A 26903-nucleotide genomic window follows, 5' to 3' on the forward strand; every position below is an offset into this window, starting at 1 on the left:
TAACATATTGCCTTACCTCTATATCTATAACTTTTTCAGAAGGGTTATCTATAAGAAATCGTGCTAGCGTCCCAGGTGTGGTCCTATAAGTTAAAATTACAGAGTTTTTGGGATCCTGACACCACTGTATAAAGAGATCTCTTGAAAACCCACATTCCAAATCAGGCTGGCTGGCAAGCACGACTTTTGGGCTAGGTACTCGAGCCAGGTCAGAAAGACCATGACATAATGAGAGATGGCGGAATTGAAATGGATTGTTCCTCTTGTCTTCAAAACACCTCATCAGTTTGTCACTCATCCATTCAACCTAAGGGTGGTATTGGAAAAAAGAGTTAAGTCATCTTTAAGATTTTTACATGGTACTTTGTAATAACTAAAACTGATGTACAAACTCGATACTTGTACCTGACAACATTAAAAAATGCTCTTCTAGAGATTCTCAAGTTGACGGGTGCAGTATGCACACACATCAAATCAGTCTCTTTACCAATACCTCTTTGTGGGCAATCACATATCATGTATATAAATTAAATATTCTTTATCACACCTGCAACCTAGGCTAACGGATCACGTGGTACAAAGAAACTGGATTTCCCTATCTATCAAGTCATACTACTGGCAGTATTCTGGTTGCATATTACTTGATGGAGGGAATTTAGATCATGAGTGCCCACGCTGGAATAGGGAAGTCAGACCAGTAACACAGAAATTTTTCTTCCTGTTAAACAGAACTACATGTCTTTGGATAAGCCTACTGTTATCAAGCAACATTAAGAATGAAAATAATTAGCCTCTTCATAATTGTATTTTAATATCAGAACACACCTGTGATTTAGAAAACTCCACTACATTGTAGCTGACATTATTTAAAAGTGCTAAAGAGTAGACTCCTAATCCTGCATCTTTTGTTCTCCAAATCTGATCAAGAAGTTGGGCAAGTTCCAGAACTCTGCCTGCTGTATCCACGGCTATTAACACATTTCCATCACCTCGCAACGTCTCCAAGACATTGGCTGGAGTGGGATGGGAGGGGAGAAATAAAAATAAATAAATAAATAAAATAAAGTAGCTGCACACTGAACCACAATTAGAAGAGAAGAAAGATTTTTATTTTCTCTACCAAACATCAACTATAATCAGAGGAAAACTAAACTCAAAGATTAACTGACAATAAGCAGCACTGAAAAAATCTCAGCTTCAAAGAGATATTGATGCACAATTCCCATTTTGGGAGCTGTGCCCCTCTTATAGAGCTTTCAAAGGCTCAGCCTTAATATTTAATAGTAATTTCTTTTTTTAAATCAATTTTAATGATTTTTTTTAAATGAAGCACAAAGAACTATTGAAATTTACTTCCTTATCTCACAGGAACAGATCAGCTCAGGCTACATCAAAACATCAAGTCTTTGAATCAATTTTAGCAAGCATGATTCAATCACTTTTTATCTGAAAGTATGTTTATTCACAGGATCACTAGAGTTAGAAAAAAATAAAAATGAATCAGAAAATTAAAAGAAAATTAAAGATTCTCAATTTTCATGTATATTAATTTGTTATTGAAGTTTATAACACAATTGAAAAACAGATATTTTCCATTGCTACTGCTTTAACATACTTAACAGTTGTTCATCTCTTTGCTTCCGTCTGGGTTGTACATACGTAGCATTAAAGGAATCTGTGATAAGCAGCGAAGGCCTGCTCAACATTTCCAGAGAACATCCATTTAAATGGCTGAAGAAAAAGAAGTTAGGCCACACAAGTTCAGTTTTTGTATTGCTAACGAACGACAAGGCAAAAAAAGTCATAAGATTGAAAACCATCACATTGAGAACTATGTGCAGAACTGGCATTCCCCATTATTTGGCAAATTTTCAATTAGATTCTTACTGTCTTTTAACAACAACAACCACCACCTTGAAAAAACCCCTCTATCGTAGGAATCAGATGATATTTCTTGAGAGAAAATGTACTAGAACATGGATGATCTGGCTTCATAACCATGTACTTATGCCATGTTTAGAAAGAACAGTTTTTTGTTAGGCCAAAAGCATGGGCACTTCACGCTGCTTTCATTTTCTACATGCCAGGCCTTTCCCTTCCCTGAAACCTCTCACCATCCCTTAAATTTAGTTTAAGACAAACCCCAAATAATTTATGTTTTAAATCTGCAAACTTCTTCCACTTTGATTTTATTCTCGTCTCCATTTGTCCCTTTAACACATTTTAATTTAAAACAAAATCTTCCTAAAGCAACACAGAATATAATCTCTCTTTTCTGCGGGAGCAGGGGGGGGGGGGAGGGGGGAAGAGAGAGAGAGAGAGAGAGAAGAGATTTGCTCTCTTCTCTTTTTAAAGGATCTCAAACATTTCCACAATAATCTAAATATAATTATTTCCTCATTTTAAGCACCAAGTCACCTATGTACTTTTTTTCATTTTCTAAGAAATGTCTGTCCCATTTGACTTATTCTTGAATTACTTCTATATGAGACCAGCTGCGAAAACTCCTACAAGCAAAAATTGCCCTGTAATCACATTTTAATCAAAGGAGAAAATGAACACTGCAATTTCCCACAAATATAAATCTAAGATTCAAACCCTCCTTCTCCCCCACATCCCCACCCCTGAAGCCTTTAGTATCTGCATTTTGTACCTAGATTATTATGCAACATTTATGTCTGTCCCGACTCCCAGCGCATCTGCAGTCTTGATTACAAGTTGGACCTTATATTGGCATTCAGGGGCTCATTAGCATGGTTGTTTTTCCCTTGATAAAAGGGACAGTTATTTATCATTGTCTTATTCTTCTTAGAAGATTGCTTCTTTTTATTTTTATTATAAAAGACACTATATTTTTATATTCCTTTTTCAACGGGGAGGAGAGATTTCCCCTCCTCTCCCCAGCTGTAGCACTGGACATTTTCTGTTTCAAAATTTACAATTAAATTGAAAACAGGATTTGAGAACCAGGAAAGAGAGACCTTACTGCTCTGCTGTACATAGCCACCATCAAATCCAGCTATTTGAGTTGAAGTGAAGTTGGCAATCTTAATATTTCATGCCAGTGCAAGTATTTATCAGGCACTGTTAAATTACACCGCAATACTAACTGAAATTTGGGAAGAAAAAACAAAAAAAAAAGGTTTGCTGTGTTGTACATACATCTCCCTCTTGTGGTTGAAGTCAACAGCATAAACAATTTCTTCTTCTCCATCTTTGACAATCTTCCAAATTGTGCCTCCTATCATGTGACCAGCCGGCAGTGGTGTAATAGAAAGACCGTGTCCTTTCCCTATAGGAACAATATTGTAACCTCTCAATATTTCAGATATAGCATGCCTATTACAATACATTATCCCAACCACAAGGCAGTCTGAAATAAACCACTAACCCATAGTTACTACTGAGGGAGGTCAGAAGTCATTATTGCCTCCAGCCTGACTACTAACAACAGTGTAAGGTTCCAGAATTCCCTGTGATTAGGGATTCTTCCCCATTTGGCCTCCAGAAAATGGAGAGCTGGGAAAGGTACACCAATCTCAGGTTAAGTTTGTTCCAGCTGTGCTGTATTGTCCATGAAAACAGGAGGAAAAGAAACACACACCTGGCAGCACTTTTTGCCAGTTATTCTATGAACATAACATACAAACCACACTGGTGAAATGCAGTCATCTCTGGGGTAGAGAGTGGCTGCATTTAACCATACAGCAATATTACAGAGCTAACAGCAAGTGAACAGCAAGCTTTAAATTAAAGTTTCTAGGAAATTACAGAGGGTGCAAGTAGTTACACAGATTAGAAATCAGCCAGACCATGAGGACACACAGTAATCTCTTATGAAAAATATCAAGAAATGTGTTTCTAGTGTTCCACAGTTAGGTAATAGACCACTTATCTGCATGGAAATACTCTTAGAATTAATGACAACACGCAAGTGTGGTCATGCAGCAGTAGAGGGAAAGGTGGAGCATAACTTAGCCTGTAACCAGCACAAACATTCTAATCTTAGAAGTGTCCAGCATGCACTCTCTGAACTCATTTACATTACAAATATGACAAGTCAGGGGGCCCAGTTATAAGACAGTTCAAACTTTACATGTCTTCTCATTGGTTTAGTTAGTGTGGACAGGACTTCACTTTGTCCCAGTAAATGTGTTAATGCCTTAAACCAGTGGCTCTCAACCTTTCCAGACTACTGTACCCCTTTCAGGAGCCTGATTTGTCTTGTGTATCCCCAAGTTTCACCTCAGTTAAAAACTACTTGCTTACAAAATCAGACATAAAAATATAGAAGTGTCACATGTGTCACACTATTACTGAAAAATTGCTCTCTCATTTTTACCATATAATTATAAAATAAATCAATTGGAATATAAATATTGTACTTATAATTCAGTGCATTGGCTATACAGCAGTATAAACAAGCCATTTTTTGAAATTTTAGTTTGTACTGACTTCTCTAACGCTTTTTATGTAGCCTGTTGTAAAATTCAGCAAATATCTAGATGAGCTGATGTGCCTCTTGGAAGACCTCTGCATACCGCCACGGGTAGGCATACCCCTGGTGAGAACCACTGCCTTAGACTACTATAATTTGAGCAGAAATCTCCAACACTCCTGTCCATTTCCTGAAGAACTTGCTTTTCTGTTTTTATTTGTGCTCCTTTTCACTTGGGGAAAATATGTAAGCAACTGTCAATGTTGCCTTCAATTAGCTAGCAACAAGATGTATTTTAGAGATGTGGAAGATATGAGAAAAATAAAGATGAGAAATAAAACATAGGATAGGACAGTCAAATTCAATCCAGCATAACCCTTACTAACTTCAATGGGAGTTGGGCCTTTTTCTGAAATGTAATTATTGGGGCAGATCCTCAGCTGGAGGTGGAGCTATGACAGCTTACACCAATGAGGATCTGTTACTTTGTGCTGCTACTGATCCACTTTTAGTGAGTCAGAGGACCTATGCCACGTACTCTCCTCAAAAAAGCAAACTCCAGTTCAAAATGAAAATGCACAGTAAATCCATTAAAAGACAAGTCATCTTCTGCATCTTTTGCTGTGTTTTTACCTTTCAAGTTCACAATCTGAGAGAACTTGAGCTGCTGTATTTTATCAAAAGCTGCATCTACATCATCCAATGTAAAGAGAGTGAAATCTTCTGTATTGTGGCGAGACTAGCATAAAAAGGAAACAAAGGAAAACATATTAAAAAGCCCGAAAATCATCTTCTATGAAACAGTTTAATAAATTAAATACAAGTGAAAATGAGAAATAAAATATACCTGATACAGATCATACATAAACATTTGTCCCATTTTATATACAGGAATGGTTGCATAAATAGCACAATTTAAACCCATTTTTCCAACTGCATAGGGGAGAGCACCAAGATGTAGAGGATCAGGGTGAGAAAGTAGCACTGCATCAACCTGGTGTACATATCTAGGAGGAAAAAGGAAATATACGTGAAAAAAATTACTTAAAAAACAAAAAAGACTATTTGTAGTAACATCAAGTGCAAAACGGCCAAGCAGAAAAAAAAAATCACTCAGTTTATCCCCAACAGAATGGGAACTTTGAACTAAGGAAAAGTTTTAATAACTGTTATAAAAAATAAAGATTAAGGATAAAATTTTAAGAAGCTCTGAAGTGACTTAGGAGCATAAGTGCCCAAGTCATTTTTCAAACTGGGACTTAGGATCCCAAGTCACTTAGAGTAAATGTTTCAAAGTGCCTAATTTCCTAATTTGGCAAACTCCAAACTCACAGGAATTGCATTACTACTATTTCAGACAAGTGATAAATAGTAAGATAAGGGATTAAAATATTTCCAAATTGAAATAGCTTGAATCCAGTATTCAAACAGATTTAGTATGCAATTTCCCTTAGCTTTTCACAAAACTAGTTTTCCAAAGCTCTTGAAAACTATACACAGTTAATTATTTATGACTGTTTGGTTGGCTCTGGAACATGAAAACTTCTAGCTGTACCATGCCAACCTGACATTTTAATGTAATATTTTCTTTCTCCTCCAGAATGATTATGCTTGTTTAGTGCTTATTTGTATTACAATTATAAATAATAAAATATGACATGACTTAATATATTTGCTACTTAATTGAATGGCTAACACTATCAAAAGATTTTAAGAAACATTACATTTATTAATTGTGAAATTAAATTAGTCTAGGACGCAGGGCCCAATTCTACAGCTTTTACTCACTTGAATAATCCCATTTAAAAAACCTGAATAAAGGCTACAGAATCAAGTCCCAAATCTGTAAAAGCCAAATTAAAAAAATATCTATTTAAAGAAAGAGGAAGAGGTCAAATGTAAGTATTTCAAACAACAGTAAGTGGCTGGATTGTTATTAAAAAAGTAAGAAAATGGATTCTTTGACCTACTGGCTAAACATTTTATAAGAACAGACATCTCGAACAACAGACAAGTGAAAAAAACTTATTAGCTGAAATGCTAACAACATGTATATTGCACATATCTGAGTAGCATGTAGCAGGAAAGCCCTTTTCCTGAAGAGTAACTGTCTGGTTCAAGAAACTTTTCAAAATATTAACAGCCATATTGCAATTATTGTATCATAATATGTAGTTGAAAGATTTTAATGTGTGATGATGCTATGAATAGTGATTAAAATTGGCATTGTGAAGATTTTATGTTTTTTCAGGAACTTCCATATTTAGACCCCCACCTTGTAATCACCGGAAGTACAGGATGACCCTTTTCTGCACATGCACAGAGCCATCATTGAATTAAATGGGGTTCAGTGCAAGAGCCCACCTGCTCAGTTTAAAACACAGATTTTTTTTTTCCTGACAGCCCAAACACCCGATAGCAGGTGAGGGTCAAACTGTTTTCTTTCTGGCTTATACATGATCAGCAGTAAGATTCTACTATTTGTATTTAGTTAATTCTGTCGATAATTAAGGCTACGTTTTAGTCATGGGTATTTTTAGTAAAAGTCACTGCCTGTGACCTGTCCATGACTTTTACTAAAAATATCTGTGACTAAAACTTGGGAGGGGGGCCATGGGCGGTCCAGGGGGACTGCGGGTCCTGGGGGAAGTGGCTCAGGACCCCTGCTGGTGCTCGGGGCTGAAGTGGGGAGGGTTGGCAGGGCCTCCCTATCCGGTTCCACGTCCCTGTAGCTCCTAAGGAGCGCAAGGGCACAAGCACTGGCTGCCGCAGCTCCCATTGGCCAGGAACTGCAGCCAATGCGAGCTGTGGGGGCGGGACCTGTGGGTACAGGCAGCGCGGAGCCAGTTCCCTCACCCCCGACCCCTTGCCACCTGGGAGCTGCAGGGCCATGCCAGTAGGAGCCCCCTACCCTGAGGTAAGCGCCCCCTAAACTCCCAACGCTCTGCCCCTAGTCCTGAGCGCCCTCCCACACACCCAAACTGTTGTTGCTGGCCCAGGGGCTGCCCACTTTGGGTAGCCCCTGAGCCAGACCCAGCCACTGCAGAAGTCATGGAATCCGTGGCCTCCCTGACAGACTCACAGCCTTATTGATAATACATAGGCCAGAATTGAGCCAAGCTAAGTATCTCATAGCTGTATACAATGGATCTGCAGGGCTATTAGATAAAAAAAATCATATTTATGTAATTAATGCAAGCTGATATAACTCAGAATATACACTAAGCAGATCTATTTATTAAGGTTTTAGAAGAGTGATTTTCCCTATCATATATGCAATTTTAAACAGAAAACAAAAATTTTGGATTTTCATTCTACATCATGAGCATAAAATATCATGCTTTAAAACATGCAGTAATGTGTTTTCAGGGCTTTTATTAGAAAAACAAACAAAGGATAAGCAATTACTTACTTCCTTAGAGAATCAATGATATCCATTGAAAAATTCTCATCCCAGCCACAGTCCAATAAAAAACGAAACTCGTCTACCTGCAGCAGATAGCAGAGAGCAGATTCCTCCTGCACCCCTGAGAGCGTAGTCAACTTGATAATGGAGGTCATTTTGCTGTCCAAATGTCTGCTTACCAAAACAACTATTTTAAAAAGAAAAAAAATGTAAACACCTAATACAAAAGAAGTTTGTATTTAGATATTTAGACCAACCGTTATTTTATTATTTGTGTTATCAATTACCAGAAATTCTACTGACACTGTTATTTGAGCTGCTATATTTTAAATACAAAGACAGAAAATCTCTTATTGTTCTTAAATTGGGATTGTTTTCAGATACTTCCCCAAAACCTAACAAATTTTATGGATGTCATCAAAAATGTTGCAAGTCAATGTATGGCAACTTCATATTTAAAAGGGATTGTTCATTAAAAGAAAACTGGATGGAGACAGACATACACAAGCTTCCACTGAAGATGAAGAGAAAGGCAGATTGATAAAGAAACAGAAAAAGCCTGAGAAACTAGATCATAAAAGTGTAGGACTGTAAGGGACTTCAATAGGTCATCTAGTCCAGTTCCCTGCACTCAAGGAAGGACTAAGTAATAACTAGACCATTCCTGACAGATAATTGTCTAATCCAGTGGGTCTCAAACTTCATTTCACTGCGACTCCCTTCTGACAACAAAAATTACTACACAGCCCTGGGCGGGTGGGGGGAGGAGGGGACAGCCAGAGCCCTGACACCCCATGGAGGGAGGCTGTAACTTGAGTCTTGCTGCACAAGGCCCAGCAAGAGAACTAGATAAATTCATGGAGGTTAAGTCCAATAATGGCTATTAGCCAGGATGGGTAAGGAATGGTGTTCTTAGCCTCTGTTTGTCAAAGGGTGGAGATGGATGGCAGGAGAGAGATCACTTGATCATTGCCTGTTAGTTTCACTCCCTCTGGGGTACCTGGCATTGGCCACTGTCGGGAGATAGGATGCTGGGTTGGATGGACCCTTGGTCTGACCCAATATGGCCATTCTTATGTTCTTAAGTCTAACACCAGCCCTGGTGACCCCATTAAAACAGGGTCACAACCCAGTTTGAGAACCACTGGACCTGTTTTTAAAAACTTCAAAAACAAAGATTCCACAACCTCCCTATGCAATTTGTTTCAGTGCTTAACTACCCTGACCGTTACAAAGTTTTTCCTAATGTCCAACCTAAACCACCCCTGCTGCAATTTAAGCCCATTGCTTCTTGTACTGTCCTCAGAGTTTAATGAGAACAATTTTTCTCCCTCGTCCTTGTAACAAACTTTTATGTCCCCTCTCCCCACATCTTCTCTTCTCCAAACTAAACAAACCAATTTTTTTAGTCTTTCCTCATAGGTTATGTTTTCTAGACCGTTAATCATTTTTGTTGATCTCTTCTGGACTTTCTCCAGTTTGTCCACATCTTTCCTGAAATGCAGCGCCTGGCACTGAACACAATACTCCAGTTGAGGCCATATCAGCATGGAGTAGAGCGGAAGAATTACTTCTTGTGTCTTGCTTACAACACTCCTGCTAATACAACCCAGAGTGACATCCACTTTTTTTGCAAGTGTTAAATGGTTGATTTATATTTAGTTTGTGATCCACTATAATCTCCGAATCCCTTTCCATAGTACTTCTTCATAAGCAGTCATTTCATATTTTGTATGTAATTGATTGTTCCTTCCTAAATGGAGTATTTTGCATTTGTCCTTACTGAATTTCATCCTATTTACTTCATACCATTTCTCCAGTTTGTCCAGATCATTTTGAATTTTACAGTAGAACCTCAGATTTATGAACATCTTGGGAGTGGAGGTTGTTCGGAACTCTGAACAAACCATGGTTGTTCTTGCGAAAGTTTACAATGAACACTGACTTAATACAGCTTTGAAAATGTATTATGCAGAAGAAAAATGCTGCTTTTAATCATCATAATGTAAATGAATCAAGCACAGAAAGAGTACCTTACTTGCTTTTGGGGGGGGGGGGGGAGGGGGGAAGAGATGAGGAGTGCCTCTGCTGCTGCCTGACTGCATACTTCTGGTTCCAAATGAGGTGTGTGGTTGACCCGTCAGTTTGTAACTCTGGTGGTCATAACTCTGAGGTTCTACTGCAATCTTATCCTCCAAAGCACTTGCAACCCCTCCCATCTTGATATCAACCACAAACTTTACAAGTGCACTCTCTATGCCATTATCCAAATCATTTATGGAGATATTGAACAGAACTGGACCCAGGACTGATCCTGCAGGACCCCACTAGATATGCCCTTCGAGCTTCATTGAGAATCACTGATGATTACTCTCTGGGATTTGTTTTCCAACCAGTTGTGCAGCCAACTTATAATAGCTCCAGCTAGGTTATATTTCCCTAGTTTGTTTATGAGAAGGTCATGCGAGACAGTATCAGAAACCTTACTAATGTCAAGATATACCACATCTTACTCTTGAGGAAATTCTGCACCAAAAAAATTAAAATTCTGCACATTTTTTAAAATTGGGGAGCACTTGCCACTGGCTGCATGGAGGTGGGATATCACCCTGCAGCACCCCCCCAGAAACAGACTCAGCAGTGATGCTCTTCCCGACCCTCACACAGCGCAAAGGCTTTGCCTGTCCCACAAACAGCCCAGGGTTCTGCCCCTCCACACCAGATGAACCAAGATAGCAAGGGAGAGGGGCATCCTCTCTCACACATACCCACTGGTCCCCAATCCAGGTGTGGGGCAGGCAGGCAGGCTCAGACCCGCAGGACTCAAGTGTGGAGGGGGGGGATCCAGAAGTGGGGTGAGAGAGTTCTATGTGGGACAAGCTGGATGTGGGGGATCAGTGGGGCAGTTCCTAGCCTCTGTTTGCCAGAAGCTGGGAATGGGCAACAGGGGATGCATCGCTTGATTAATACCTGTTCTGTTCATTCCCTCTGAAGCACCTTGGCCAATATTAGAAGACAGGATTCTGGGTTAGATGGACCTTTGGTCTGACCCAGTATGGCCATTCTTATGGTCTGAGTGTGAAAGGGGAGGGAGGTAACTAGATGCACAGGGGCTCATTGTGGGGGTTCCCAGGGCAGGGGGAATGGGACTCTGCAGAGGGGTCCAGGTGAAGATGGCTGGGGCTCAGCACGGAGATGTGGGGGAGATGGGAATCAGAAGAGAGTGTGGGAGGTTCAGCGAGGGGGTCCAGGTGCTGGGGCAGGAGTCCAGGGGCAGCTGATTGGGTCTCAGTGAGTTGGGGGTCCAGGTACAGAGCTTGTTAGGGTGGTCCAGGGAGGAGTTCATTGGGGTGGAGGTTCAAGTGTGGGGGCTCAACAGGGGCTGGTAATCCAGATGCAGGGGGAGGAGCTCAGCCAGGTGGAGGTTCAAGCACAGGGAGGGTAAGGCTCAGCAGGTGTAGGTATGGAGAATATGGATGCACGGGCGTTGGGTGGACAGGGGAGCAGGTCCCCATACACTGACCCCCCCTCCCATGGCTGAAGGAATGATGGGGGCAGGAAGTGGGGATGCGAAGCTTCCTGCAGCCAGGAGAGGTTTCTGACCCAGCCCCAGCCACTACTTGCAAGGGAACAGGAAGTTATGTCCTCCCCAGCCCAGCCGAGACTAGCAGCTGAGCCTGGCACAGGGTAGGAGCCACCAGCCGGGCATCCTGCCCATAGTGATTTACCTGTCCGCTGGCTCCTCCCGGCACCCGAAACAACATGCCCATGCTGCTGGGAAGGGGCCCATGACCACTCTTGTGACTTCCCTTTGCTTCCCTCTCAAAAGTCATATTTCTACAGGGAAGCAATGAAATCTGCAGAGGCCATGAATTCTGCATGCAGTGGTGCAGAATTCCTCCAGGAGTAAACATCTACCCTTTTCCCCCATTCACAAGGCTTGTTACTAAGGCTATTAACTGCAGTTAACTCGCGTGATTAACTCAAAAATTAATCACAATTAACCACAGTTTTAATCACATTGTTAAACAATAGACTACCAATTGAAATTTATTAAAAATTTTTGGATATTTTTCAGATTTTCAAATATATTGATTTCAACTACAACACAGAATACAAAGTGTACAGTGCTCACTTTATATTATTTATTACAAATATTTGCACTGTAAAAATGAGAAAAAGAAATAGTATGAGGTGAACTGAAAAATACAAGTACTGTCGTGCAATCTCTTTTTTGTGAAACAACATAAATGTAGAATTTTTTTTGGTTACATAACTGCACTAAAAAGCAAAACATTTCAAAACTTTAGAGTCTACAAGTCCACTTGGTGCTACTTTTTGTTCAGCCAATCGCTAAGAAACAAGTTCGTCTCCACTGACAGAAGATAATGCTACCAACTTCTTATTTACAATGTCACCAGAAAGTGAGAAGAGGTATTTGCATGTGACTTTTGTAGCCCGCACTGCAAGGTATTTACGTGCCAGATATGTTAAACATTTGTGTGCCCCTTCATGCTTCGGCAACCGTGCCAGAAGATATGCTTCCATGTTGATAATGCTCGTTAACAAAATGCACTCAGAGGGATGAGGTGTGGAACATGCTTACAGAAGTCTTAAAAGAGCAACATTCTGATATGAAAACTACAGAACCCAAACCACAAAACACACCCAACCTTTTGCTGGTGACATTTGACTCAGATAATGAAAATGAACATGTGTCAGTCCCCACTGCTTTGGAGGTTATTGAGCAGAACCTGTTATCATCATGGAAGCATGTCCCCTGGAATGGTGGTTGAAGCATGAAGGGACATATGAATCTTTAGTGCATCTGGCATGTAAATATCTTGCCAGGACGGCTACACCAGTGCCATAAGAACACCTGTTCTCATTTTCAGGTGACATTGTGAACAGGAAGCGGGTAGCATTATCTCCTGCAAATGTAAACAAACTTGTTTGTCTGAGCAATTGGCTGAATAAGATATAGGACTGAGTGGACTTGTAGGCTCTAAAGTTCTACAATGTTTTATTTTTGAGTGCAGTTATTTTTTTGTACATATTTGTAAGTTCAATTTTCATGATAAAGAGATTTCACTACAGTACTTGTATTAGGTGACTCAAAAAATACTATTTCTTGTTTTTATAGTGCAAATATTTGTAATAAAAATAAAGTGAGCACTGTACACTTTGTATTGTGTTATAATTGAAAATGTAGAAAACATCCAAAAATATTTAAATAAATGGTATTCTATTTTGTTTAATCACACAATCGCAATTTTTTTTTTTTTTTTTACAGGATTTGTTCTTGTCAAATCCATGTTGACTGTTACTTATCACCTTATCATCTAGATTCTGGGTACTGAAGTTAAGTTGACTGGTCTATATTCCCCATTTTTATAGACTGACACTACACATTTGCTCTCTGCCAGTCCTCTGGAATCTCTCCCATCTTCCATGAGTTTTCAAAGATAACTGCTAATGGCTCAGATATTTCTTCAATCAGCTCCTCGAGTATTTCAGGATGTATTTCCTCATGCCCTGCTGACTTGAAGATATCTAACTTGTCTAAGAAATTTTTAATGTGTTCTTGCCCTATTTTAGTCTCAGGTCCTACCTCATTTTCATTGGTGTTCACTATGTTAGATATCCAAAAACTACTGATCTTTTTGGTGAAAAATGAAATAAAATCATTTAGCACTTCTGCCATTTCCACATTTTCTGTTATTGTGTCCCCCTCACTCCCTGCGATTTAGTAATGAACCTACCCTGTCATTGGTCTTCCTCTTGCTTCTAATGTATTTGTAGAATGTTTTCTTGTTACCTTTTATGTCTCTAGCTAGTTTAATCTCATTTTGTGCCTTGGCCTAATTGTGTCCTTACCTGTTTTTTTTTAAATATTCATTCTTTTTAATTTGACCTAATTACCATTTTTATAGGACTCTCTTTTGAGTTTCAGATCACTGAAGCTTTCCTGGTTAGGCCATGGTGGTCTCTTGCCATAGTTATCTTTCCTATGCAGGACAGTTTGCTCGTACCCTTAATAATGTCTCTTTACAAAACTGCTAACTCTCTCAAACTGTTTTTCCTCTTAGACTTGCTTCCAATGGGATCTTACCTACCAATTCCCTGAGTTTGCTAATGGCTGTCTTCTTGAAATCCATTATCTGTATTATGCTGTTTTCCCTCCTACCATTCCTTAAAATCGTGAACTCACCATTCATAATGGTCACTACAATCATGGCAGTTTTTTAAAATATAACTTTTAAGAAGTACTAATGAAAACAGTGAGTCACACTTTGCCCTTCTTTTTCTGAAAATTGGGCATATTTAGTCTGGAGAAAAGGAAACAGAGGGGACCTGAAAACAGTCTTCAAATATGGTAAGTGATGTTATTGAGAGGATTATGCTCAACTGGTCTCCATGTCCACTGAAGGCAGGACAAGAAGTAAAGGGCTTAATCTGCAGCAAGAAAAAAACAGAGTTAGAGGTAGAAAATATTTTTCTAATATCTAACAGTAGTTAAGTTCTCTTCCCAGGAAACTTGTACAACACCCATCTTTGGAGGAATTTAAAAACAGACTGGACACATACCTGTCAGGAATGGTCTAGGTTTACTTGCCATGGGGATAAACTAAAGGACCTCTCAAGATCCCTTACAGCCACATGTCTAGGATTTTGTGATTGCCAGAAGGCTAGAGATCTCCCCAAAGGAGATCCAATGCTAGTAGGAGACACACACACACACACCAGGTGCATGACTCCTCCACTCACTGTCCCCTTCCCCCACTGTGAGAAGCGACTCCCACTCCCGCCTCTCTCTGGAGGTGCCCCCGCTCGAGGGTCTCCTGCCCCAGCTCACCCCCGCTCTCCGGCGCTCCCGGGTAGGGTCCCAATCCCAAGACATCCCGGGGATAGGGCAAGCGCCTCTCCCCGCTCTCACTGACGGGGGGGGGGTCGCTTAGAGAAGTCCCCACACCCAGACCAGTCCCCCGGGCCTCATGCGCTGGGACGCGGAGCCTCCTTGCTCGCCAGGGGCCAGTGCGCAGGTCGCTGTATCAGGCTCTGCCCGGGGACATGGGCGAAGCGAGACACCCCAGCACCTACCTCACCACCAGCCCTACGCCGCTGCCCCCAGACCCCTAAACCCAGTGGGGACAGCACAGGGGGGACCCCGGCCGCCTCCTCAGTCAGACCCCATGTCTTCCACAGCCGCCGCCATTTTGAACTGAGAGGGGGAGGCGGGGCCCGGGAGTTTGGCGTAGGAGAAAGCGAAAGGGGAATGGACTGTACCATTGGCAGCCCGGGGGAGTACGGAGCGGGACACTCGGGCCTCGCATCCGCTTTAGTTACGGGAGCCGGGCCATAGAGGCTCATAAGGGCAACGGCGTGGAACTTTGAAATAAACGCTCCCAGGGTTAAGCTAATCCCCCCCTTCCTTCGCAGCTAATGGTCTGTCCTGCCAGGCTAGTGGCTTATCCAGTAGCAGCAGCTTGAGTGGCCCCAGTTGTCCTTGGGCTCGGCGCCGGCGGCAGCAGGTCTAGGCCCGGCAGCGCGCGCGGCAGGTGAGCGGGGCCTGTGGGTGAGGAGGCCCCGGGGGCTGCACGTTTGCCTCGTGCTGGCCGCTGGCCGTGGTGCCTTCTTGGCTGAGAACACGGCTCTAGCGCGTGGGGTGGGCCAGGCCAGTCGCTGTTAGTGCGATGTGCGAGGGGGCTACTGCAATAATACTGGGCCCGTGTGGAGTGACTCTCGTCCTCGGATCGTGTGGTACTTACACCGTAATGCTACTGGGAGTAGCCGGGGCCCTGTGCTAGGTGCTGTACAAGTTGAGTGGCGGATGCCTAAGCTCCAGAGTGCTGGACAAACCAGGATAAATTAGGCAGCGGAACACTTAACTTGCTTGTGGGGCCTGATCTGGTAAGTGTGTTCAGACCTCATCTACCGGATTGGGCCTTATAGACAAGTTCACACAATGGCCAGAGGTGGGGAGGAGCTGTCATCATTTTTAGCCCAGTGGTTAGGTTACTCATCTGTGAGGTGGGAGACCACTGGTTCAACTCCCCCCTCTGCCTGAAGGGGAGAAGGAACATCAACAGGATCTGCCACTTCTCAGGTGAGCTTCCTAGCTACTGGAGTATGGTATATTCTGTTGTGGGGCTCCGTCAGTCTCTCTGATTGAAGATGTTCCACTGTGTATGAATAAATAAATGTCACTGAAGCAGAGGGACAGGATCATGGATCTTCTACCTCTGTGGTGAGCATAGGTGGCAGGTTTGTATAATTTTTGGTGGTGCCCAAAATGGTGGGGCCCCCCTACTCCCGCCCTGTAAGCCGATATAAAATGAAGCTACAACGCGTCAGTGCCACAAGATTACAAGGGTCAATTAAAAGTGGAAAGTCAGAAGCAGCACTTGCCTACTTCAATATACAGTATTATATTTTGTTGCACCTGTTGTGATGAAGTGGGAATGTTCTTAATATTTTCTCTGAATACTGTGTGGGTGCCTCAGTTTCCCCTGCAAGATGCCAACTGAAGGTGTTGGGGACAAAGAGATCAGGTGGCCTCCTTGTCCGGAAGAGACACAGAGGCCAGAGGAGGGAGTGTCAGTTTGGAGCTGGCTGGGGAAATGGGGAGAGACCCAGAACTTGGTTCTGGGCTCCCCACCCCCCAAGATGGACCTGACAGAGGGGTTCTGTTTTCTGTACCAACAAGCTCTGTTTAAACTGTGTTCCCGTCATCTAATAAACCTTCTGTTTTACTGTCTGGCTGAGAGTCACATCTGACTGCGGAGTTGGGGTGCAGGGGCCTCTGGTTGCCCCAGGACCAGCCTGGGCAGACTCGCTGTGGAAAGTGCATGATGTGGAAGGGCATGCTGAATGCTCCGAGGTCAGACCCAGGAAGGTGTAAGCTTCTTGCCCTGGAGACAGTCTGCTCCGAGAGAGGAGGCTCCCCCAGAGTCCTGACTGGCTTTGTATGGAGTTGTTCCAAAGCATCACAGCATCCCCCTCCACACCGTGCACTTCCCAGAAGTCCGCACAAGCACTGACACTCCCTCCTCCGGCCTTTGTCTCTTTTCCAGGTATTAGGAGGCCACCCGATCTCTCTGTTCTCCAACACCTTCAGTTGGTGCCTTGCAGGGGAAACTGATTTGGGAGAAATGAAGTAAAAGCTGCCCAAACCGAGCTTGAGCACTCCTGAATTTTGAGGTGTTCAAATCCAGAAGGCAGGTGCTGGGGGTGGGAGAGGGCTGTGGGCTCCATGGGGGAGCATGGCAGCAACTGTCTGGAGCTGCACGGAGCCAGACACTCTGGTCTGAGTGGCACAGTAAGCGGTTTGGGGGTTGGAGAAGAGGTAGGGAGTTCCGGGGGGCAGTCAAGGGACAAGGAGCAGGGGGGGTTGGATGGGGCAGAGGTTCGAAGGGGCAGTCAGGGGACAGGCAGCAATTGGATAGGCATGGGAGTCCAGGAGGTTTATCAGGGGACAGGTAGGGGGTGCGGTCCTGGGGAGGAAGTTGGGTGGGGTCTCAGGAGGGGGCAGTTAGGGACAAGGAGAAGGAAGGCTTAGATAGGGGCTGAGGTCCTAAGGGGCAGTTAGGGGCAGGGGTCTCGGGAGGGGGTAATCGGGGAACAAGGACCAGTGGTGCTTAGATAGGGGGTGGAGGTCCTGGGGGGCAGTTGGGGCAGGGGTCTGGGGAGGGGGCAATCAGCGGCCAGGGGCTGGGATTCAAAGGGCTCTGGGCTGCTTGCAGCCGCGGGGATCCCAGAGCCCTTTAAATCCCGCAGCGGGCAGCCCAGAGCCTCCCTGCCCGCGGCGGCGGGGAGCCCAGAGCCCTTTAAATCTCAGCCGCGGCTGGGATTTAAAGGGCTCTGGGCTGCCTGCAACCGCGGGGAGCTCAGAGCCTTTTAAATCCCAGCCGCGGCCGGGAATCAGAGGGCTCTGGGCTGCCCGCTGCCCAGAGCCCTCTGATTCCCGGCCGCGGCTGGGATTTAAAAGGCTCTGAGCTCCTCTGTTGCAGCCCAGCGCCCATTAAATCCCAGCCGCGGCTGAGATTTAAAGGGCTCTCGGCTCCCCGCCGCAGCGGGCAGCCCAGAGCCCTCTGATTCCCGGCCACGGCTGGGATTTAAAGGGCTCTAGGCTGCCAGCAGCGCAGAGCAGGGGAGAAACCTAGCTCCAAATATTGCTGGAGCAGAGCCCCTGTCTGTGAATATATTCCTGGGGCTAAAGCCCCAGGAGCCCATATACGTTGGCGCCCATGGTGGTGAGTGCTCTAACCACCATACTACAGAGTCATTCTCACGCAAGCACTTTCTATCTCTTCTCCCCCTGCCCTCTTTCTGACTTCCCCCGATGTTGAAACTGTTGCACTGTGGATAATAATGAAAGAATTATTGGACCAGAGAGAGAGCAAGAGCAAGCATGAGAATGACTTCGTGGCCTTTTGGCTAGAGTATTCACCTGGGAGGGGGGAGACCCAGGGTATGTCTACACTGGAAACTTCAAAGTGCTGCCACGGAAATGCTCCTGTGGCAGCACTTTGAAGTATGAGTGTGGTCAAGCGTGAACTGCTAATTGCGCTCCCCACGCTCAGAGCCTGTCTACACTAGCACTTTAAAGTGCTTGGACTTGCTGCGCTCAGGAGGGTGATTTTTCACACCCTTGAGCCAGCAAGTTAGAGTGCTATAAAATTTAAGTGTCGACAAGCTCCTAGAATCCAGTTTCCCTGCTCCAATGACTGTTTAAAATATTTAGCCACGGTGGAATAGCTTCAACAGAAAAGATTGAGGGAGCTTCAGATTAGAATAGCTCAGAGCCCAGTAGCTAGGGCACTCAATCAAGAGATGGCAGATCCCTGTTCAATTCACATATTTCCCTCAAGTGGAGTGGGGACTTGAACTTGGGGTCTCCATGTCCCAGGTGAGTACTTGACCATTGGGCTAAAGATTATGAGGGAGCTTCTCCTCTCATAACCCTCTGTCCCCTCCGTTCATTCTGTCCCTTCCCTGTTCCTCTTCTCCCCCCCCCCCCATCTTCTTGCAAAAATGGTATAGGTACCTATCTCTGAGACAGCATTTGCAGCTGAGAATCCCAGTCAGAGGGATACACCTTCCTGCAGTCCAGACGTAGGTGCCTAGCTCTGAGAGAGGGGTATGCCTGAGAGAGAGGTATGCTTCCTGTTGGCTACCTTAGGCAAAGAACGTCCTGGCATGCTGCCTTTTGTGAATTCCATTGTTAGGCACCTATCTCTGCTCTTAGCCTTTCATTGTATAGGGAGCCTAGGTGCCAACCCAGGTTTTGTGAATCCTGTTGATTTTCTAAGCGCCTAAATTTCTTTGTTAATCTAGCCTAGCATGCCCAGTTCTTTCAATTTTTTCATGTCTTACACCCCTGTTAATGTATACCAGAGTGACAGTCACTTTTTTCAAACAGCATCATATTGTTGACTCATATTCAATTTGTGATCCACTAAAACCCCCAGATCCTCTTCTACAGTACTGCTGCTTAGCCATTTATTCCCCATTTTGTATTTGTGCATGATTTTTCTTTCCGAAGTGTAGATTTGCGGTTGTCTTTATTTAATTTCATTTTATTAATTTCAGTCCAATTCTCCGAAGCATCAAGATCATTTGAATTCCAATCCTGTTCTTCAAAGTGCTTGCAGCCCCTCCCTGCTTGGCATCATATGCACATTTTATAAGAATACTCTCCGCTCAATCATTCAAGTCATTAATGAAAATATTGAGTAGTACCAAACCAATGACAGATCTCTTCAGGTCACCATATGATAGGTCTTCCCAGTTTGACAGTGGACCATTGATAACTACTCTTTGAGGATGGCCTTTCAACCAGTTGTGCACCCACCTTACAGTAATTGCATCTAGACTTATAGATGAATACTATGAAAATTTCCTGCTTTATAAATGTTTGTTGAGAACAGGTATTATATTTTACAACAAGGCAAACTCCTCATAAATGGTGCACTATTAGGATGATTTCTAGTGAGGGACTTTTGCCATAATTTTAAATGCAAATACTCAACCTATGGTCACCTTGAAATAGTTTATTAATTGGGTTGCATTCCTATTCCCTTAGGGCAAAATTCTACTGTCAGTACTGCAAGTTCAATCTAGATTCCAGTATCTGGCTGTTCCCAGGAATTCTGTGTGGACCTGAGAGCAGCATTTTTCTCTTGTTAAAATATGTGCTGTCCTTCAGATGTTCATGATTGCATAGAGTACAGGAGGTTATATGTACTAAGTATATGCAGTTATTTCTATGTTCAGATTTTTGTCTACTCTGACCCCTGCCCCATTTTTTTTTTCGTTCTAGCAATCATGGTGAATTTTGTCCAAGTTGTGCGTGATTACTGGGTCCATATTTTGTGTCCCATGGGATTTTTTATTGGATGCTATCTGGACAGACTGAATGATGAAAAACTAACAGCTTTCAGAAACAAGAGCATGTTATTTAAAAGGTTAGTTTATGACACAACTTTTTAACAAAATAATCTGTCTGAAAGGCCTAATTCTGCTCCGATTGAAGTGATGTGAGTTTTGATATTGACTTCAAAGGAAGCAGGATTTTGCCCTATAGGTCCTGTCCTGCAAAATGTTGGCACCTCAAGTGAAGTGATCATTGTTCTCAACTGCCTTTTAAATTAGTTGGAGTTAAGAAATCTTGCAATCCTTCCCTATGTGAATGTCATAAGAATGGCCATATTGGGTCAGACCAATGGTCCATCTAGCCCAGTATCCTGTCTTACGACATTGGCCACTGCCATATGGTTCAGAGGGAATGAACAGAACAGGGCAATGATCCATCCCCTGTTTTCCAGTCCCAGCTTCTGGCAGTTAGTAGTTTAGGGACACCCAGAGCAACGTTTTCTGTCAAAGAGTTCCACAAGGTGACCTCATTGTGTGAAGTACTTCCTTATGCTTGTTTTAAACCTGCTGCCTATTAATTTAATTGGGTGACCCATGGTTCTTGTGTTGTTATGTCAAGGGTTAAATAACACTTCCTTATTCAGCAAAGAGTCCTGTGGCACCTTATAGACTAACAGACGTATTGGAGCATGAGCTTTCGTGCGTGAATACCCACTTCGTTGGATGCATGTCACTTTCTTATTCACTTCCTCCACCCCATTAATCATTTTATGTAGACCATTAATCATTTTATCATCTCCTCCTTTAGTTGTCTCATTTGTAAATTTAACAGTCACACTCTTTTTCATCTCCTCATATGAAAGCTGTTCCATATTCTTAATCAATTTTGTTGCCCTTCTCTATACCTTTTCCAATTCTAATATATCTTTTTTGAGATAGGGTGGTCAGAACTAGACTTAGTACTCATGGTGTGAGCATACCATGGATTTGTATGGTGGCATTATGATAGTTTCTGTCTTCTTATCTATCCCTTTCCTAATGGTTCCTAACATTCTGTTAGCTTTTTTGACCACTGCTGCACATTGAGCAGATGTTTTCAGAGAACTATCCACGATGATTCCATGATCTTTAGTGGCGGTAACTAATTTAGACCCCATCACTTTGTATGTTTAGTTGGACTTACATTTTCCAAAGTGCATTACTTTGCAGTAGGGCTGTCAAGTGATTAAAAAAATTAATTGTGCGATTAATCGCACTGTTAATAATAGAATGCCATTTAGTTAAATATTTTTAATGTTTTTCTACATTTTCAAATATATTGATTTCAATTACAACACAGAATACAAAGTGTAATATTTTTTATTACAAATATTTGCACTGTAAAAAAAATAGTATTTTTCAATTCACTTAATACAGGTACTGTAGTGCAATCTCTGTATCATGAAAGTTGAACTTACAAATGTAGAAGTATGTATTAAAAAAAAAAAATTAAAAAATAAGACAACGTAAAATTTTTGAGCCTGCAGATCCACTCAGTACTACTTCTTGTTTAGCCAATTGCTCAGACAAACAAGATTGTTTACATTTGAAGGTGATAATGCTGCCGGCTTCTTGTTTACAATATCACCTGAAAGTGAGAACAGACATTCTCATGGCACTGTTGTAGCCGGTGTTGCAAGATATTTACGTGCCAGATGCACTAAAGATTCATATGTCCCTTCATGCTTCAACCACCATTCCAGAGGATATGTATCCATGCTGGTTCTGCTCAATATCTCTCCAAAGTAGTGCAGACCAATGCATGTTCATTTTCAATATCTGAGTCGGATAACACCAGCAGAAGTTTGATTTTTCTTTTTGGTGGTTTGGGTTCTGTAGTTTCCGCATCGGAGTGTTGCTCTTTTAAGACTTCTGAAAGCATGCTCCACACTTCGTCCGTCTCAAATTTTGGAAGGCATTTCAGATTCTTATACCTTGGGTCGAGTGCTGTAACTATCTTTAGAAATCTCACATTGGTACCTTCTTTGCGTTTTGTCAGCTCTGCTGTGAAAGTGTTGTTAAAATGAACAACATGTGCTGGGCACAGTTGCCAAATTTCACACGGTAAATAAGCACCTGATTTTCACAATAAGCCAAAAATCAAGCTAATCTCCTTTCAAAACGAGACCAAAACAAGCCAGTCCCTAAGAACCCCAACACTCTATGTGACTAGATCCCCCAGCATGCAGTCTGGGACTGTGGTGGGCCTGCTGTGCGCCCCTGACTCTTCTCTCTTCCTCCTCCTCCCCGCTGCTTGCCCCTGCTTGCCAGGAGCCGATCAAAAAAAAAAAAAATCAACAAGCTACAAGCCAAAAACTAGCCAACAAGGAACTCTTAAGCCAATTAAGCAAAAAACAAGCCCAATTGCTGTGTGTGTGTGTTTGGTTTTTTTGTTTTGTTTTGTTTTTTTCCCCCACGGGTTTGGCATGTCTGGGGCTGGGTCATCATCCGAGACTCCTATAAAATGAAATATATGGCACAATGTGGGTAAAACAGAGCAGGGGAGATACAAATCTCCCCAAAGGTCAGTCACAAATTTAATTAACGCATTATTTTTTTATGAGTGTCATCAGCATGTCCTCTGCAATGGTGGCTGAAGCATGAAGGGGCATACAAATGTTTAGCATATCTGGCAAGTAAATACTTTGCAGTGTTGGCTACGAAAGTGCCATGCAAATGCCTCTTCTCACTTTCTGGTGACATTGTAAATAAGAAGAGGCAGCATTCTCTCTCATAAATGTAAACAAACTTGTTTGTCTTAGTGATTGGCTGGACAAGAAGTAGGACAGAATGGACTTGTAGGCTCTGAAGTTTTACATTGCTTTGTTTTTGAGTGCAGTTATGTAACAAAAAAAGAAATCTACATTTGTAAGTTGCACTTCCATGACAAAGAGATTGCACTTCAGTACTTGTATGAGGTGAATTGAAAAAATACTATTTCTTTTATCATTTTTACAGTGCAAATATTTGTAATAAAAATAATATACACTTTGATTTCAATTACAACACATAATACAATATATATGAAATATAGAAAACATCAAAAATATTTAATACATTTCAAGTGGTATTCTATTGTTTAGCAGCGCAATTAAAACTGCAATTAATCGGTATTAATTTTTTAATCACAATAATATTTTTTGAGTTAATTGCATGAGTTAACTGCAATTGACAGCCCTACTTTGCAGTTATTAATACTGAATTTCATCTGCCATTTTGTTCCCCAGTGACAGAGATCCATTTGTCACTATTAGATAAGTCCAAAGCTGACTACAATCTTGAGTAATTTTGTATCATCTGCTAATTTTGCCACCTTACCGTTCATCCCCTTTTCCAGATCATTTATGAATATGTTGAACAGCACAGGTCCCAGTCTATGTTCCCTGTAAGCTGTGCGGCCATGCAGCAGTCTCTCAAGGGCTGCGCAGACAGGCACCCTCCCACAACCCGGTGCAGCCCCACCGGAGCTGCCGGGGAAAGGAGCCCCGCCCACGGCCCAGCCCCTGAACCCCTCCTGCACCGCTCATCCCCAGTCCCACCCCAGAGCACACACCTCCAGCCAGATCCCCCCCACACCCCAACCCTCTGCCCCAGCCCTGAGCCCCCTCCTGCACCCCGAACACATCATCACTGCCCCCACCCCAGAGCCCACATCCCCAGCCAGAGCCCTCACCCTCCCTGCACCCCAACCCTCTGCCCCAGCCCTGAGCCCTCTCCCACATTTCGAACCCCTTGGTCCCACCCTCACCACATGAATTTTGTTAGCACTAATATGAAAGTGATGTCACACACCACCCCCATATTGGTGCACATAACAAAATTCATTCCACACATGGACATAAAAAATTAGAGGGAACACTGGTCCCAGTACAAATCCTTCAGGGATCCTGCTTTTTATCTCTCTCCATTGTGAAAACTGACCACTTATGCGTACCCTTTGTTTCCTATCTTTTATTCAATTACTGATCCATGAGAGAACCTTCACTTTGTCCCATGACTGCTGACTTTGCTTAAGAGCCTTTGGTTTGGGTCCTTGTCCAAGGCTTTCTTAAAGTCCAAGTACTCAACTGGATCACCCTTGTCCATGTGCTTGTTGACATCCTCAAAGAATTCTAATAGATTGGTGAGGCATGATTTCCTTTTACAAAAGCTGTGTTGATTCTTTCCCAATAATTCTGTTCTTTACTAGAGTTTCAACTAATTTGCTTGGTACTGAAGTCCCATTGACTTTGTTGGGAACAACACATACATAAGGGATTGGCTCCTAATTCCATCATTTGCTTTCATGCTAAAAGGGGCAGGGAGTGCTGAAGATGCACCTTAGACGAGATGCTAGAAAGCAACTGAACAACTATTTTATGGGTCTTTGTCATGCTCCTAAAGTGTCTACTTCAAGCCCTCATTAGCCACACTTGATAACTAAGGCCACAGTTGTCCAGTGAGCTCAACTCCAATGTGAGTGGACCCTGCCATGAAGTCCCATTTTAGTCAGTAGAGATATGCTGCTGCAGGATCTTCTCCACAGCACTCATTGAGGGGGGTCCTAATGTCGAAGGAAGTCAAGAGTATCATAAGGAAAGTACACAGAAAAAAGCGATCCTAACCTTTAAGAAGAGAGGAAGGAAGGAGAAGACCAGTTGTTCAAATGATAAAGTTTTTGATTAACAGTTACAAGGGAAGTCAAGGATATTAATTATTCTTAAAAGTTAATATAGAAATCAAGATCTGTTACAAAATACTTCACAATTAAGCTAGTGAAACACTAACTTAAATCTATGAGCAGTAATGTAGATTACAGTCTGCAAAAGTCCTGTGCACTACCTAATTTTACTATCTTCATTTTTTTTCCCCCTCCACACAGGGAATTGAAACCCGGTGAAGAAGTTACCTGGAAATAAAGGCTGTCTGTGAAATGGGAAATGCTTCCATGTAATTAAATTAGCATGTATAACAAGTGGATGATGTCTTTGTTACTGTGTCATCTGTGGAACAGGAACCATGTTTTTACACTTGATACACTTTATGCCTAGTATTAAAAAAAAAAAATAAAGCCACTGAAAAGTGTAGTTTAGCTCTGCCAATTTAATTCCCTGTTCTCCATTTCCATTGTGAAGGACAATTTAATCATATGACTAATAAATATCCTGTTCAGAAATGTTTTTTCTAAAAAGTCTTGCTTCTAAGGCAAAAACATACACAATAAGCAGAAAAACTATGTAAAAAGCACTCACATTTAAAACAAATGAACAAAAAAACCCTCCAAGGCTAGGACAGGTCTCTTCGTATTTTAATTGAGTAAAATGGGGGGGGGGGGGGCGGGAAGCATTAACAGTGAAATGGAAATTAATTTGCCTTTAAAAAAACAAAACAAAAAACTACTCGTTTAGTTATAACAAAGTGTGTGTGTTTGCCTAAATCATTATCAAGTAGAGAGACCTGTTGGTCCTCTAACTTATTGTTCTCGTGTAGGTATTCTGAGCAGTTCAGAGGGTGCAGCCATGGCTTGGGCACAGGTGCTTTTGTCCTATGGCAGGTTGCAAATTCTAGGCATAGCTAGGTGTTTGCCATTCACCAAGCATAAAGTGGAGCAGCCTTTGGAACTTCTGTAATTTATGGAAACTTCCAGAAACCAGTTATAGGCCATGCCACAGCCTGTTCTTTGCACCAAGGCCTGTGAGGGGTAGAGACATAGGGGCATTATATTAGATCGTAAGCGGCTGGAGCCAAGGACTGGAGGATATTTAGTTCTGTATTTCTACTGTGCCTAGCTCAACAAGATACTGGTCCACGATGGGCCTCTTTGGTGCTACAGCAATACAAGTAATTAACAACTCTATGCTGTTCAAGGAATTCCCTGTGCTGAGGAAATTTTTGGCTTTGGGGGAGGGGTTCCAGCTGCTTTCCAGACCTTTATGATCATGGTGTAGTGTAAAGGTGCTTAAAACACAGACGTGAATTCAGTCATAGAGTTTGACTGATTTTTCTCACAGTGGTTGCTCTCCTTCAGAACATGAAAGGGTCACCCCTCAAACCAGCAGCTTTCCATAAATCTGCATATTGGTTCAATACCTCCCAGACTGTCTGCTATAAAAAGTCTTTGGTTTCCCCAAATGCTGCTGTTCCACAATCCTCAATGGTTTTCAATGAGTTTTGGTATCAGTATTAACTTACACCAAGATCCCTGTGGTGTTGAATTTAGAATGATGCTATAGAGAGCACTGGAGGTGAGACTTTTTAGTCATTGTGCAGTGGTGTCAGTACTTCCCACTTCTGTTTCTCCTAAATGATGACAGAGCCAGAATAGGATAGTAATCAGAATATATTGCCTCCCTGAAAGCCCATAATTTATCACACATGAAGTGGTAGACTACTGGGACAGCTCATCTGGAAAGAGGAAAACTCCAAATTAAGCACCTACTGTTAGGACATGCTCCTTTGGAAGAGCCATTTTTCTGTACTCTAGAAATGTCATCCACCTAAACAATGTTCTGATGGATTTGTAGCATAAATTACATGCGCTAGCCAAGAGTTCATCCTAGCACTGATCAGTTTATGTGGTCGGGCTATGCCCATCATTCTGGTATCTGAGAGTCTTAGTGTTCAGATATTACAGTGATGGGCAATACAGGTATAAGACAAAACAGG

The 26903-nt window shown here is 42.5% G+C and overlaps 2 protein-coding genes across 7 annotated transcripts in view; one reads left to right on the forward strand and one right to left on the reverse strand.

Annotated features, from left to right (window-relative positions):
* Nucleotides 1-15246, reverse strand: part of CPSF2 (cleavage and polyadenylation specific factor 2) — a 30524-nt gene extending 15278 nt beyond the window's left edge. Inside the window, exons 1-8 of one of the 3 annotated variants that reach the window (XM_039536390.1) lie at nt 15132-15246; nt 7851-8031; nt 5286-5445; nt 5072-5177; nt 3163-3292; nt 1616-1731; nt 826-1013; nt 17-307 (exon numbers count right to left, since the gene is read on the reverse strand). In XM_039536390.1, the coding sequence (XP_039392324.1) occupies nt 17-307; nt 826-1013; nt 1616-1731; nt 3163-3292; nt 5072-5177; nt 5286-5445; nt 7851-7999 (1140 nt within the window). In that variant the 5' untranslated portion in view covers nt 8000-8031; nt 15132-15246. Of the gene's footprint in view, nt 1-16; nt 308-825; nt 1014-1615; nt 1732-3162; nt 3293-5071; nt 5178-5285; nt 5446-7850; nt 8034-14945; nt 15091-15131 lie in introns of those variants that run through there. The other 2 variants (XM_039536389.1, XM_039536391.1) reach the window with 2 other exon arrangements.
* Nucleotides 15247-15252: 6 nt separating this feature from the next.
* NDUFB1 (NADH:ubiquinone oxidoreductase subunit B1) lies at nt 15253-25413 on the forward strand. Of its 4 annotated transcripts, none has more exons than XM_039536392.1 (3): nt 15253-15403; nt 20167-20311; nt 25120-25413. In XM_039536392.1, exons 2-3 carry the CDS (start codon nt 20172-20174, stop codon nt 25154-25156), a joined length of 177 nt encoding a protein of 58 aa, XP_039392326.1. In that variant the 5' UTR covers nt 15253-15403; nt 20167-20171; the 3' UTR covers nt 25157-25413. The 4 variants fall into 4 exon arrangements, with proteins under 4 accessions (XP_039392326.1, XP_039392327.1, XP_039392328.1 ...); XM_039536393.1 differs by lacking the exon at nt 15253-15403 and adding an exon at nt 15422-15755; XM_039536394.1 differs by lacking the exon at nt 15253-15403 and adding an exon at nt 15788-15951.
* Nucleotides 25414-26903: the final 1490 nt, after the last annotated feature.

The sequence above is a fragment of the Mauremys reevesii genome, linkage group 4, assembly GCF_016161935.1.
Source record: "Mauremys reevesii isolate NIE-2019 linkage group 4, ASM1616193v1, whole genome shotgun sequence".
Taxonomy (NCBI): Eukaryota; Metazoa; Chordata; order Testudines; family Geoemydidae; genus Mauremys; species Mauremys reevesii.